The sequence below is a fragment of the Dermacentor variabilis genome, chromosome 7 (assembly GCF_050947875.1).
Source record: "Dermacentor variabilis isolate Ectoservices chromosome 7, ASM5094787v1, whole genome shotgun sequence".
Classification (NCBI taxonomy): Eukaryota; Metazoa; Arthropoda; class Arachnida; order Ixodida; family Ixodidae; genus Dermacentor; species Dermacentor variabilis.
The window spans coordinates 57,942,026-57,956,986 of NC_134574.1; the positions used below are offsets into that span (position 1 = coordinate 57,942,026).

The 14,961-nt window shown below is 45.2% G+C and overlaps 1 protein-coding gene across 3 annotated transcripts in view; it reads left to right on the forward strand.

Annotated features, from left to right (window-relative positions):
• LOC142587462 (uncharacterized) overlaps positions 1-14,460 on the forward strand; it is a 182,471-nt gene extending 168,011 nt beyond the window's left edge. For all 3 annotated transcript variants that reach the window (XM_075698505.1, XM_075698503.1, XM_075698504.1), the window contains exon 10: positions 14,247-14,460. In XM_075698505.1, the coding sequence (XP_075554620.1) occupies positions 14,247-14,336 (90 nt within the window). In that variant the 3' untranslated portion in view covers positions 14,337-14,460. The remainder of the gene's footprint in view (positions 1-14,246) is intronic.
• Positions 14,461-14,961: the final 501 nt, after the last annotated feature.

Sequence of the window (14,961 nt, forward strand, 5' to 3'; positions counted from 1 at the left end):
ATTATATTAACAAAAATTTTTCAACAGTCTCTAGAGAACAGTTCCCTCCCCACTGACTGGAAGATCGGGAGGGTGGTTCCGCTTCACAAGTCTGGCAATAAACGCTCGCTTCTAAATTATCGCCCCATTTCGCTAAGTAGCATTCCATGTAAAATTTTCGAGTATATTCTATTTTCAAATCTTGTTCCTTTTCTTGAATCGAATTCATTTTTTTCGCCTTCACAACATGGTTTCCGCAAGACATTCTCGTGTGATACTCAACTCGTATGTTTCACTCACCGTCTTCATGCCATCCTTGATCGTTCTTCTTTAGCTGACTGTATATTTTTAGATTATTCAAAAGCATTCGATAATGCATGCCATAATCTCCTTTTATATAAGTTGCAGTTACTAAATTTGGATTCCAAACTGCTTGCATGGCTCGAATGTTTTTTGCTAAATCGTTCCCAGTTTGTCTCTGTTAATAACACTGACTCTCCTCCGAGTCCTGTTTCCTCAGGAGTACCACAAGGATCGGTGCTTGGCCCTCTCCTCTTTCTACTCTACATTAACGACTTGCCTTCCTGCGTCATTTCCCATATCAACTTGTTTGCAGATGACTGTGTAATATTTCGAGAAATAACTATTCCTAACGATACTACTATTCTACAGTCTGATCTTGATTCTGTGTCCGCTTGGTGTAAGACTTGGTGCATGGAATTAAACACTAAAAAATGCAAAGTCATGCGTGTAACTAGATCTACTAACGCAAATGTTTCATATCATCTTGATAACTTTCCTTTAGAAGTAGTATCGTCATATAGATATCTTGGCGTCACTATATCCTCAAAACTAACCTGGAATGATCACATTGAATCCATAATCGCCAGTGCCAACAAAACACTTGCATATCTTCGCCGGAATTTCTCACGCGCTCCTCAGGCTCTGAAACTTTTACTTTATAAAACACTGATTCGTTCGAAGGTGGAATACGCCACCTCTGTTTGGGACCCTTTCCATGATAATCTAATCTACTCACTCGAAATGGTTCAAAATAACTCTGCACGTTTTATTATGTCTAATTATGCTCGAACCTCAAGTGTGACTAATATGAAATCGAGCCTTGAACTACCATCACTAGCAACTCGCCGTAAGTTTCATCGCTTGTGTCTTTTTCACCGCATATTTCACCATCATTCACTACACGATGATTTCATCTTTCCTCCCCAGTACGTATCATCACGCATTGACCTCCGACATAAAGTAGCCGTTCCTTTTTGCAGGACTTCTACTTTTCAGTATTCATTTTTTCCCTGGACTTGTGAAGAGTGGAACCATGTTCCTACCGCTACTGCAGAAATTACCGACCATCAACATTTCAAAAATGCTCTAACAGTAACTAATTAGTTCTTTACCTCATGTTATTTCTCGTTTTTTCCACTTGTTTGCTTGTGCTTACCTGTATCATCTACTCATTTTGCATTGTTTTGTAGTTTGGTGATTTGTATTGATTTGCTTGTTAATTAGAGTATTTGTATTTGTATTGGTACATTATATAACTCCATGTATAAGTGTATCTTTTCAAAGAAATGTTTTTTTTGCCACTCCCCTCTGTAATGCTTCGGCCCTGAGGGTACAATAAATAAATAAATAAATCCTCCAATTCTCTGGTGAAAACAGAATTCAATCACTGGTAGCTTTTACGTTGGAATTTCTAGGACTTTGCAGCAACTACTGTGGGAACAGCTGAGCCAATGCCTAAAGTAGCAACCATGGACCTAATGAATTTGACGAAGGCTAGCTTGTTGCGGTCGTGTGAAGAGCTCGACGAAGAGCAGAGGATAACAGTTTAGAAGCCGAAATTGCTAGCTCCCTCTTAGAAAGCAACAGTGCTCAGGGACACATTGAATACTTCGGCAACTAAATCCTAAATCAACAAACTAAAGAAGAGCATGAAGAACTCGAAAGGCGGGAGCATGAACGAATTAGGCAGGAACAAAACAAAATTAAGGAAGACAAAAGTAGGCAGGTAAAGAAAAACAGAAGCTCCCAATCAGTACATTCAAAGATTGGAAAAAGGATTTGAAAGAAAGCAGCATTAGCGGTGGTAGAAAGGAAGCATAATCTTTGGGATCATGAGCGTATGTTCATAGTTGATGGCAGATCCCGTTTATGAGTATCTTATTGGGCGCGACGAGATACGATGCCTATAGAAAAATAGAGATGTTGTTAGGACAGCTATGAACTTTTTTGTACTGTTATCAAGGGAGTACGTAGCGAGGCTAGCTCTTGAAGAAGTCCTAATTGACACCGAATAATTAGACAAGAGCACCAATGCATAGTTCAGATGGTCAGGAAAGTGCACTAAAACACATTGTCGGCAGGTCAGTGCAGTTGTGACCAGATCCTAGGTATGCGAGCAACGTTGCGCAAATTTAAAAAAAAAGCTGCATTTTCCCGAAGTGATTGAAGGTCTCTGCCAATCGAGGTAGCTATGATATGAATGATTTACCCGCAAGTCCTCGAGACTGTGCGGTTGAGATTGCAATCGTGACCGTTGATTTAAGTACCAGTCAGCTCAAGATGCGCGCCGAAGGCTCAGAAATGAGCACCAGAAAGCGTGCTAAGAAAAATGGACATCGCGGAGACAGGAATGCGGCAGAGAACGCAACGCAGCAGAACAAAGCGAAAGGCGCTAAACGCTGTAAGGAGCACAGTGAAAGAGTATGAAAGGCGTATTTTTAGCTTGAATGTTTCCACTCAGAGGCCGTCCAAGCCGCCCGACAAGGGAGAAAAGGCCGTTCGGCGCGAAGGTAGACAAAATACTTTCCGCAGCAACAAATTTATTACATCTTAGTTCTAAATATTCGCCAGATATTATTATTTTACAGGAATCTTGGTTTTTGGCTGCTAAGAGTTCTCATCTAAATATTTCCTATGTTTTCGATTGGATCGCCTTTCCCGAGGCTGTGGTTTAATTTTGTTTGTCTCATCAAAAATCTGCCATAGAACTACTGTAGCATAGCAGACAATGTCCCCAGACTGTGGAATCTTAGCACTGGAGATAATACCTCCTAGCTGCATACCTTTTTCTATAGTTAACACGTACTTCCCCGGTGGAGTGTAAGAAATCCATTACCTAGGTACCTCCATTGCTCGCAGTCAGCAGAAGATCATACTAGTGGGAGATTTTCTTTCTTATCATGTATCGTGGTGTTTCCGAACGGACATTTGTGCCAAACGCTTGTGGGATTGGGTCTTAAGGAATCATTTCTCTTGCTTAAATTCGAGAACACATACTTTCGTTCAGGGTCAGTCACGATCTGCCCTAGATCTTACGTTTGCTACCTCGAGCACGTCTGTCATCTCCTGGAAGACTAGACTGCGGAACTAACAATGATCACCTCCCTATAATTTTGAACTGCTTACACCGTTAACTACCTTAGATAGTAATGTGCGCACTTGTGTTAATTACGAAAATTGTTTAAATGTGTTAAAATCAGCTTTACACGCTCAGGAGGGCACGGAGAGCGATATTAAAGCAATCGCTATATGTTCAAATCTAAAACAAACATAAAATAACTAAGTGCTTTGTGCATTCTACTAAGGTGGATCAAATTGTCCCTGGTGGAGTTATGACTACGGGCGAGACTTTAGACGCCGAGAAGCTGCGTGGAAATAACTTTAATAAAACCAATGTCATGTTGATTGGGCTTATTAGAGGTATATAGCTACTACATTTAAACGAACAGTCCCAAAGCTAAGGAGAATTATGATACCAAGTAGTACACATACCTTTCGAAGTCTAGCAATAAAAATCACTGTTTAAATTTCTTCGATATCGTAATGTTATACGGGCACCCGTGTATTGTCGAATCTGTCGTTCTATTAACAAAATAATTATCAGAATTATTTGAGAAAATTGCGCAAGGAATTGCGGGACGTTTCAAACATAAATTGCGGATAGCACCTATGAAACCTCCTTGGGAGACGACTTTGTAACAGTAGCGGCGAATGAGCTTGAAGGCATTATTAGTTCGCTGCCGGCGTCAGCCTCTGGTCCAGATGGAATTACAACAGGAATGCTAAAAGTTGTGTTTGAGTATGCGCCTCAGGACCTGCAAATAATAACAAATTTCTCTCTCAAAAATCCATGGGTTCCAAGAGAGTGGAGAGTAGCTAAACTTATTTCACTGCTAAACAAAAATCAGCTGTGCTAGACTTGGACAACATAAGACCAATTTCTCTTACTTCCAATGTCGTCAAATTAATAGAAGGGTTCTTCACGGTCGTATACAAATTTTTGCAGGATGGTACCTTCTCACTCCGTGTCAGAACAGATGTCGTCCTGGCCATTCCATATGGTCCGCACATATAGATTCAGACAGCCGCATTAAACTTGCTCGCCGCAAAGGAGAGTACACAGCATTGGTAACGCTAGATGTATCAAAAGCATACGACGCTGTAGAACATTACATTATAAAGGAGATTCATTGAAGTTCGTAGCAACCGCCGGTTCTAGGGTGCACCGAGCAAAGTCCCCCAGCCCGAGCCTCTGCCGCGCGCTCGATGCTGCCGATGCTGCTGACTCTGCGCTCATGTTCGTTATCTTCCTTACAACGGCCCCAGGGAAATAATGGAGCCATCCTCGTGACTTAGTTTTCTGGAAGCACGGTAGAATGGTGATACGGCTTGAGACGCTGAACGTGAACGACTTCGCAGTTGCGACGTCGCATGTCTTACGACGGCGTTAGCAGCTCAACCAGGTAAATGACGGGTGATGTTCTCTCGCTAACACGGTATGCCCCGTCGTACTTCAGAAGGAGTGTTGAACTGAGCCTAGGTGTGCGGTGTGGCACTAACAACCAGACGAGAGCACCCTGGAGAAAAGTGGGTTTCTAGTTCTGGGCTTTGTGAACGGCTTTTTCACGGTTCTGCTCGTCCGAGGTGAATCGCCGGGCTAGCTGGCGACATTCTTCGGCGTGTCTGGTGGCTTCTGAGATCAGCGGGATTTCAGATGCGTCCAGCCGGTAGGGCAGAACGGTGTCGATTGTGTGCGAAGGAAGACGGCCGTAAGGAAGGTAAAAGGGTGAGAATCCGGTAGTGGCCTGAGTTGCGGTGTTATAGGCGTAGGTGACATACGGAAGAACTAGGTCCCAATTAGAGTGATCAGGTGAGACATGGCGAGCATGTCACCACGAGTTCGATTAAAGCGTTCCGTGGTACCGTTAGTCTGCGGGTGATAAGCAGTACATTTACGATGAACAATAGCGCAGTCAGCAAGCAGTTCGATGACTTGAGATAAGAAGGCAAGGCCCTGTCACTTAAAAGTTCACCTGTACCTCCATGACGCAGGAGAAAACGCGCAGTATAAAAGTGGCCACCTCCTACGCTGTAGCGTTTGTTAGAGAAGCAGTCTCCGCATAACGGGTTAAGTGGTCTACCGCAACAATTATCCATCTGTTGCCGGTAGGATTCAACGAATGTGGCCCGTATAGATCTATGCCCATGCGATCAAAGGGCCGGGATGGGCATTCTAAAGGCTTCAGTTCACCGGCGGAGTTGCGCTGTGGCGCTTTGCGACGGTGGTACTCATGACAAGCGCGGACAAAATTTTGAGCGACATTGTACATTCCCCGCCCCTAATAGTGGTGTCGAAGTCTTTCGTAGCTCTTGAAGACGGTATAGATATCGGTTGGCGCTTGAGGGTCAAAATGGCGAAGAATGGGTGCAGTCGTGAGAAGACGGCGCAAGATTGTGAAGTCGGCGTCACACTCCAGAGACCATGATGAGAGATCTATAGCGCCTCCAAGGATCTGCGCGAGAGGCGATATAATTGACGCAAAGTTTCGAACGAAACGCCAGAAGCAAGAGCAGAGGCCGATGAAACTGCGTAGCTCTTTCATAGTGGTACGGTTCCCGAACGGCTTCTCGCGATGCGGGCGAATACCCTCATCTGACACGACATGGCCTAAAGTTGGGACCTGACAAACAGCAAATTGACACTTCTTCAGGTTAAGTAGGAACCCGGCGTTGATCAAGCAACTGAGTACGTGCTGGAGGCGGAGGAGGTGCGTTGCGAAATCAGGGGTGAACACCAATATGTCAAGATAGCAAAGACAGATTTTCCATTTGAGGCCACGGAGAACATTATCCACAATTCTTTCGAACGTAGCAGGTGCGTTGCTAAGTCCGAAATGCATGACGGTGAATTGATACATGCCGTATGGTGTAACAAAGGCAGTTCTAGGGCGATCGGTCTCTGCCATCGGAACCTGCCAGTAGCCTGGCCGCAAATGCAGCGAAGAAAAGAACTCGGCTCCCTGGAAACCATCCATTGCATTACTGATGCGTGGTAATGGATAGAGATGCTTCAGCGTGATCTTGTTAAACCGTCAAAAACAGAAGCGGATGGAGCCGTCTTTTTTTGTGACGCTGACCATGGGAGGGGCCCATGGGCTCTGCGAACGCTGAATGACGCCTCGACGGAGCGTGTCATCGACCTGGTCTGCAATGACGCGACGTTCCGTAGCAGACATGCGATATGGTCTTTGTCGCAGCTGTTAGTGAGAGCCAGTGTCGATGTAATGCTCGACCGTCGATGCACGGCCAAGAGATGTTCGCGCAACTTCGAAAGAACGATGGAAGTGCTGAAGGATTGCGAGAAGTTGAGATCGCTGCGAATGCGAATGCAAGAGATCGGCGATGAATGGGCTGAATACACCAGTCCATGTTGAGTCGGGTACGGAGAGGGCACTCAGTTCATGGACGGCAGTAGAAGGCACTTCGTAGAGGACGGAGACAATTCGTGTTGAATCGAGCGACTCGCCGTAACCAAGGCATCCGCGGCAGAGCAGTGAAAGCGGCGATGAAAGATGATGGTAAATGGCCATCGTGCTGACACCGACGGCAAGGTCAAGAGCTGCAATGGGCAAAGGAAGCGCTTTTCGGGTATAGAAGTGATGAGAAGGCATGAAGAAGACGGTCCCGTCGGATATGGTACTACAGAAGTCTGGTACGAATGCTGAAGAGCACGGGGGAATACAGGTGTCTTCTTTCACGTATTCTATTCGATAAGCTTCGGTCTAAAAATTACCCAACATATATAACCGCTTGGATCTATGAATTTATAAGGGTGAGACAGCTTCATTGTTACCAACACTGTATTTCGACGTCCAAATACAAGCAGACAAGAGGTGTACCACCGGGTTCCGTTCATTCCCCTATATCATTTAACATTAAACTAAGCACAATTCCTTTGTCTCAGGAAGTACATGTTTATGTCTATGCGGACGATAACGCATTTTTACATCCGCAAAGAATATTCGTTCACAACAACAGTCGTTGCAGAATTAGATAGGAATGCTCGAGTTATGGCTAGAGGGGTTCTGTATGTCGTTAAATATTAGCAAATCTGCGGTATTAGTATTCCCATTTACTGCACAGGTGCATGTATCATTACAATACCGACAAGAAATCATTCTTCAAGTTGACGAAGTCAAGTACCTTGGTGTTATTTACGATGGCAAACTCACCTGGCGCAGTCACATTGAACATATAACAAAGTAAGAACGTGCCGTAGCTATGCTCCGCCGGCTCACCTAACGTCGCTGCAGACTACGCAGGGATACCTTACTGATCATTTATAATATGTATGTTCGGCCCTTATAACAATCGGCTGCGTAATATCTTCCGGTAGCCCCGCCTACAAAATTAAACATCTCATACTTTTAGAAAGAGAAGCTCTTCAGTCATGTCTCGGGCCACCTAGATTTGTTTCCAACGCTATTTTATATCAGGACACTCATATACCCACCCTAGATGTCAGATTCCGCATCCTTAGGGTTCAAACATTTAAAAGATTTTACGGCACCTTAAAAATATGTACGCAATACGCATTTATCACTAAACTCTCTCAGTTTCTTCAAGTATCGTGTTCGAGATTCTACATTCCTCAGATAATATTTGTGCAAGCACAGTTACAAAAATTGGATGTGTTCATATGCCAAGCCTGCCATTCAAATGATGCCTTAACAGACCTCAAAATTGAGTTCGAGGACATATTTCGAAATCATGCTAAACTATTACCAAGGCGAACTTTGATTAATATCTTATACGGCCAACATACACCAGCTAGCCAAAGACAATGTAATAGCTATTGACGCTTCTGTGTGCAATGAAACGGCAGGAGTGGTGATCTTTGAATTAGTTAAATGGTCTTACTTCCTTCGCCTTTCCCACTTCAGACCCATATTTCAGGCAGGATTATTAGCGATTATATCAGCATCACAAAATCTCATCCAAAAAGCCCCATTAGATGTTATTGTGACCGACTCGTTATTTGTATGTACAACACTTACTGCATACTTAAATTCCCTTCGTTCGATGGTACCTCTGTACTTACAGAAAGCATGTTTGCTTTGGGTACCGGGACATCATGGGTTGCACTTGAAGGAAATGGCTGATTCCCTTCCATGAGCACCACTCAACGGCCCTATCGTATCTGTCTTGCCGACATCAGCTTATGTCACCGCGGCTAGGTACATAAATTTTGCTTTATCTCAGAACTGTGCACTATGCATGCTGACACCGTCTTCTGAATTCCACCATCTCGGCTTCTCATGGAATAATAATAGGTGTCCTTCAAGGCAATTGCAAGTTTCTTTTACAAAATAGAGATGTCGTATACTTCCTCTAAATATTTACTTAAATAGGTCTGGTCTCGCTATGTCCTCTCTATGTTCTTCTTCAGTGCACCTGAAGATATCGAACATTATTTTCTCTCGTGCCTCTGCTTTGTAAGGCAAAGAAAACTATTAGAATACTCATTTTTCAAACATGAGCGATCGCCAGCCTCGCCAACCATTCTTTCTTTTGGGGCGTCTTCACTGGGCTGAAGCCACAGAGATGCTTTTCTTGCCGTTTTCAGTTTTATTAGAGATACAAAAGGAGTACCTGGCTGAATTTCTGAAATTACCAGTAATTTCTGTTATTTCATTTCTTTACGTTAACTTAGCTTATCAAAATTCCTAACAATATTTTCATTACAGTTATATCGTCCCATGCTCTACTGTTCAATTCTAGTTTCGGTTTACCTTTAGGCATACGGGAAACTGCCTGCTTCTTGGTCAATCCCCTGTAGTGGCTATGTGCCACTGTTGAAGATACAAGACAAGCCAGGGGGCAATTATGTTCCCCGTCCTAAGGTTCTCGTCGAGGTGTACTAGGTATGACACAGGAGAGCGAGGCGGTAAGACGACGTGAATTGATCACGCATTGCAGCGAAGTCGTACTACGCTGCCCAGAAAGCATGTTGGCAGTGTTCAAAGTGTCGGAGCTCTGTAGCGAGGGGTAAGGCCTACGTGTCCTTTCTATTCCTTGGTTGACAACAAGAGCTTTGAGAATGCGCCCACCTCGAGTACGGCAAAATAATAAGCCCTAATCCTAGGCTATTTGGAACCAGCTAAGGCGATACAGAGGCTCTCACTTATCGCTGCGACAAACACCATATACCATGTCCGCTAGGGAACGTCCGTCATTGCAGACCAGATCGATGACATGCTCCGTCGAGGCGTCATTCAAGCTTCACAGAGCCCATGGGCCTCTCCCGTGGTACTCGTCACAAAGAAAGACGGTTCTATCCGCTTGTGTTGATTTTCTACGGTTGAACAAGATCACGCTGAGTGCCGTCTACCCATTCCCACGCATCGATGATCCTCTGGACTGTTTGCAGGTTTGCAGGACTGTTGCAGCCACGAGTCTTTCTCTTCGCTGGATTTGCGGTCAGGCTACTGGCAGGTTTCGATAGCAGAGGCCGATCGCTCGAAAACTGCCTTTGTAAAACTTGATAGCTTGTATGAATTCACAGTCATGCCTTTGGCACTTTGCAACGTACCTGCCACGTTCGAAAGAATGATGGATAATGTTATGCATGGCCTCATATGGTCAGGTTGCTACTTAACCTGAAGAACTGTCAATTTGCTGTTTGTCAGCTCCCAATTTTAGGCCATGTCGTGTCAAGTAAGGGCATTCGCCTGGATCCCGGGAAGCTACGTGCTGTTAATGTGTTCCCAAAACCTACCACTATGAAAGAGCTACGCAGTTTCATCGGCCTCTGCTCTGACTTCCGGCAATTTGTTCGAAACTTTGCATCAATTATATTGCCTCTCACGCAGCTCCTTGATGGCGCTAGAGAGCTCTCATCGTGGTCTCCGGAGTGTGACGCCGACTTCACAAACTTGCCCCGGCTTCTCACAGTTCCACCCATTCTTCGTCATTTTGACCCTCAAGCGCCAACCGAAATCTATAGTGATGCAAGCGGTGTAGGCCTTGGAGCTATGTTGGAACAATGGCAACCCGAACACGCAGAAAGCGTCGTCGCATACGTGAGTCACACGTTAACGAAGGCGCAGACCAATTACAGCGTAGCGGAAAAGGGGTGTTTGGCCATTGTGTGGGCGCTTGGCAAGTTTCGCCCATAATTATACGACCGATCTTTTGACGTAGTGACAGATCGGCACGCACTATGTAGGCTGCCGACGATAAAAGACCCATCAAACCGCGTTGCCCGCTGGGTATTGCGAATTCAAGACTATGACATCCGGGAGGTTTATCGTTCCGGGCGAAAGCACTCCGACACTGACGCACTATCCCAATCACCGCTTCCCCAGAAGGCCATTCACGACTCCTCCGGTGGGGTGGGGGGGAGGAAGCCAAACGGGAGGTAAGATAGGGAGGTTAGCCAGTGTAAGAAACTGGCTGGGTATCCTGTGCTGGGGAAAGGGGTTAAAGAAATAAAAATAAAAAGAGAAAGAAGAAGAAGAGGAAAAAATGAAGAAAACTGGACAATTCACACAGTAACGCGATAAAAATTAAATTATCGGGTTTTACGTGCCAAAACCACTTTCTGATTACGAAGCATGCGGTAGTGAAGGAATCCGGAAATTTCAAGCACCTGGGGTTCTTTAACGTTCTCATAAACCTAAGCACACGGGTGTTTTCGCATTTACCCCCTTCGAAATGCGGCCGCCGTGGCCGGGATTCGATCCCGCGACCTCGTGCTTAGCAGCCCAACACCATAGCCACAGTAACGCGATACTACTCGCTACAACACTCACAGACGGTCGCACAATTCGCATGTCCTTGAAAACTTAAGCAAAGAACTTAAGGCCCTGAGTGCCGAAGCCCGTCTGTACCACTGTCCTACAGCGACTCTTCCTGCGAGTGCACACTTTCCTCTCTGGACTTTGCCACTATCGCTGCTGCACAGCGTAACGATCCTTAGACTGCATCTCTGTTTGACGTTCGCTCGGATACGTGGAAAGTTCCAGCATCACCTACGCTTCGGCGCCAAGTTCCACATTTTTCGATTCGAGACCACCTACTGTATCGACGCAGCTGTGCCCCAGAGGGCCGCACCTTGTTACTCGGCATTCGAAGAATCCTGCGATCAGAGCTCTGCTCCTTGTTCTTAGTTGACCCTCAGTGTGGCTACGCGGGAGTCTTCAAGAGCTACGAAAGACTTCAACGCCGCTTTTAGTGGCGGGGAATGTGCAATTTCGTTCAAAACCTCGTCCGCTATTGTCATGATTGGCAGCGCCGCAAAGCGCCACCGCACAACTCCGCCGGTGAACTCCAGAATTTACAATCCCGATCCTTTGATCACGTGGGCATAGATCTCTACGGGCCACTTCCGTTGACTCCTACCGGCAACAGGTGGGTAATCGTAGCGGTAGCCCACTTAACCTGTTATGCTGAGACTGCTGTTCTACCAAATGCTACAGCGCAGGAGGTCGCCAATTTCATACTTCGTCGTTTTCTCCTTCGTCATGAAGGTCGACGTGAACTTTCAAGCGACAGAGGCCGCGCCTTCTTATTTGAAGTCGTCGAACAACTTCTTGCTGAATGCGCTATTGTTGATCGTAAATTACCCGGACCTTGAAAGACAACGGAACGCTTTAATCGCACTCTTGGTGGCATGCTCACTATGTATTTCTCACCTGATCACTCCAATTGGGACCTAGTTCTTCAGTTTGTCACCTAAGCCTGCAACACCGCGACTAAGGCCCCTACCGGATTCTCACCCTTTTACCGTGTTTGTGGCCGTCATCCTTCGCGCACAATCGACACCATTCTGCCCTACCGGCAGGACGCATCCGACAGCCTGCTGATCTCGGAAGCCGCCAAGCGCGCCGAACTATGTCGCCAGCTTGCCCGCCTTTTCACCTCAGACGAGCAGAACCGTCAAAAAGGCATTCACGACGCGCAGAACTAGAAACCCACTTTTCTCCAGGGTGCTCTCGTCTGCTTGTTAGCGCCACACCGCACGCCTAGGCTGAGTTCAACACTCCTTCCGAAGTACGACGGGGCATACCGTGTTCTCGAGAGAACATCAACCATCCCCTGGTTGACCCGCTAACACCGCCATCCTACATGCGACGTCGTAACCGCGAAGTCGTTCACGTTAAGCGTCTAAAGCCATATCACCATTCTACCGTCCATAATTGGCTCCTTTATTTCCGCGGGGAAATTGTAAGGAAAATAACGAAAGTGAGCGCAGAGTCAGCGGGATCGCCAGCATCAAGCGCGCGGCAGAGGCTCGAGCTAGAGGACTGGGCTCAGTGCATCCTAGAACCAGCTGTCTTAGCGAACCTCGATAAATCTCCTTTATAGTATATGCGGTTATGACTTCGGGACGCGGCGTCTACTCAGATACCCATAAATGTAAATGGCTTGAGTAAATATTGTTTTTTTTAAAACGCGTATTTGTTAAGCTGCACTTGTTATAGCCATTAAATGGCTTAGTCGTGCAAAGCGTGACCCGCACAACCACTTACGGTCACTACTACGTATATCTAGCTTCAAGCGTAAAAGAGATCTCCCTTATTCTATGAATAAGAACTTGCACACTCCTACTGAAGCTGTTGCGTATTATCATGCGGGTGGTAATGTTCCTAAAGCCATTCTATGGTATTTACAACCTGTTACAAGGCAACTTACTCTGAAACAGCTGTAAATGTCTGTAATTTCCTGCGCTACACGTTTAGGACAGCACTCCGCAAAAAGAGGTTGCAGGATAATCCACAAAAATAAATTAACCCTTTTAAGACCCATTAAAGTCGATTGCGAACGCGACTGTTAATTTGGATCTCTGAAGAGGATGAAGATCCTGCACCTTCTACACATAGAAAAGTAGATGGCGACAGCAACAAAGATTCGCCTTGGCGAATAGTTTTAGGTGATGATTTCTTACTCAAATGAGTGATTCTTACTTAACTTACCTGCTTTAATCTGTGTACAACACTCACACGGCACTAGCGCGTTTTCAACGTTAGAATTTTTGCATAATACATCGCATAAGCGCGACTGAATGAGGATGTAGAAACAAACACATACACAGAGACAGCGGTTGTAAAGCGCTGTCTCTGTGTATCTGTTTCGTTCTACGTCCTCGTTCAGTCGCGCTTATACACTATATCATAAATTTTAACCAACTAGGTCACCATACTGTCTTAAGCAAGTTTTTTCATAGCTGTTCGATTTAGAGAAAACACGTATTCTACAAAACGCATGCAACTACCACTGGCATATTTCACCTCAAATATGTCTAACGTTGACTTTATGTGTATTTCTTTGAAACTGCACCATAAAAAACACGAATGCGGAATGGCACCAAAAACACAAACATATGGGTTCTTATTGTCATTCTGGGTTCGCGTCCTTGGGTGGCGTCGTTTCGAAGAAATCAACCTTTACCAACACGCTGAATTTTCTGTTCTATTTATATCTGCAATATTGGGAAACTGTTGTTTGGAAACAAAATAACAAATACAAATGGTCAGATATTTCATTTCAGAGAGTATCTGAATGTGAAAGCTTAAATAGACAGCGTTATGTTAGCGTAGGTATAACTCTCCTATTATTCGTTGTACGTTTCTTCTGACATATTACGAAACAGTGATTTTTATTCATAGTACGATTGTTGTGAACTCGTTCCTCTTACGTGATCATGGTTTTTTGGAGTGTTTATTAGATTACGAATTGGCTCTTGATATGCTATATGAGCCATGAGCCGAGCCATGTACTTTGCTGCCTTTTGGTCTCACGAATGAGTTGTCAAATGAAGTAGTTGCTATTCACGGCTGCGATGAATTAATATTGCATAACACTTCTGGTGCGCTGCTTGTGCACGCTCTATTGTAATGTTTCGGTCCTGTGTTTAAGAATATTTGTATTATTTTCCTAAAGATGTTCTTTTTTAATTTTAGGTAAGCCTGAGTGCGAGATGCAAGTCTGGGAGCATCACATTAAAAAAAGTGTGCCCATGTGCCAGTTATCATATAAAAAATATTGTGTGAAACAGTTTCCTATTTACACACGCCAATGTGAACCACCTCAACACAAAATGCAAGGTTCTCACTCTTTGTGATAACAAGACTCGTCGCTTTTCGAAGACACCTTCAATAAAACGTTTGGCATTTCTCTGATGCTTAGATTATTTACTTGTAACAGAACATATAGTCAATGTATTTTATCATTTGTGTTTTTATTGTATCTCACTCGTAAGGACACCTTAATTGAGCGTTCACTGACGCGGAAACCAATATGTTGCGTCTAACGCCCAACTGCGTTTAAACCCTATCGCGCCCAACTGGCCGTGTGTTGTGCCTGCGAGCGGCAGCTTGCGTGGTTCAGCAGAGAATGGGGCCTTGATGCAGGTCGTCTTCTCGTCACCCAGTATTGGAGCTGTCGTTATCATGCGCATGCGATAGGGAGAAGGGACGTGAGCACCCAAAAACATATTCTAGCATCCACTGAGTGCCGAGGGGACAAGGGAGGGCGTTTGTCCTCGTTTAGTCCAGCCGTGGCTGCAATGGCTGCCCGGGTGGCTTAGGGCATACACAAATTACACGCCCGATTTCGGCGCTAATCTGTGGCGGCTGTAAAGCGCGGTCGAGCCACAGGACTGGTGCATTTCCGTGT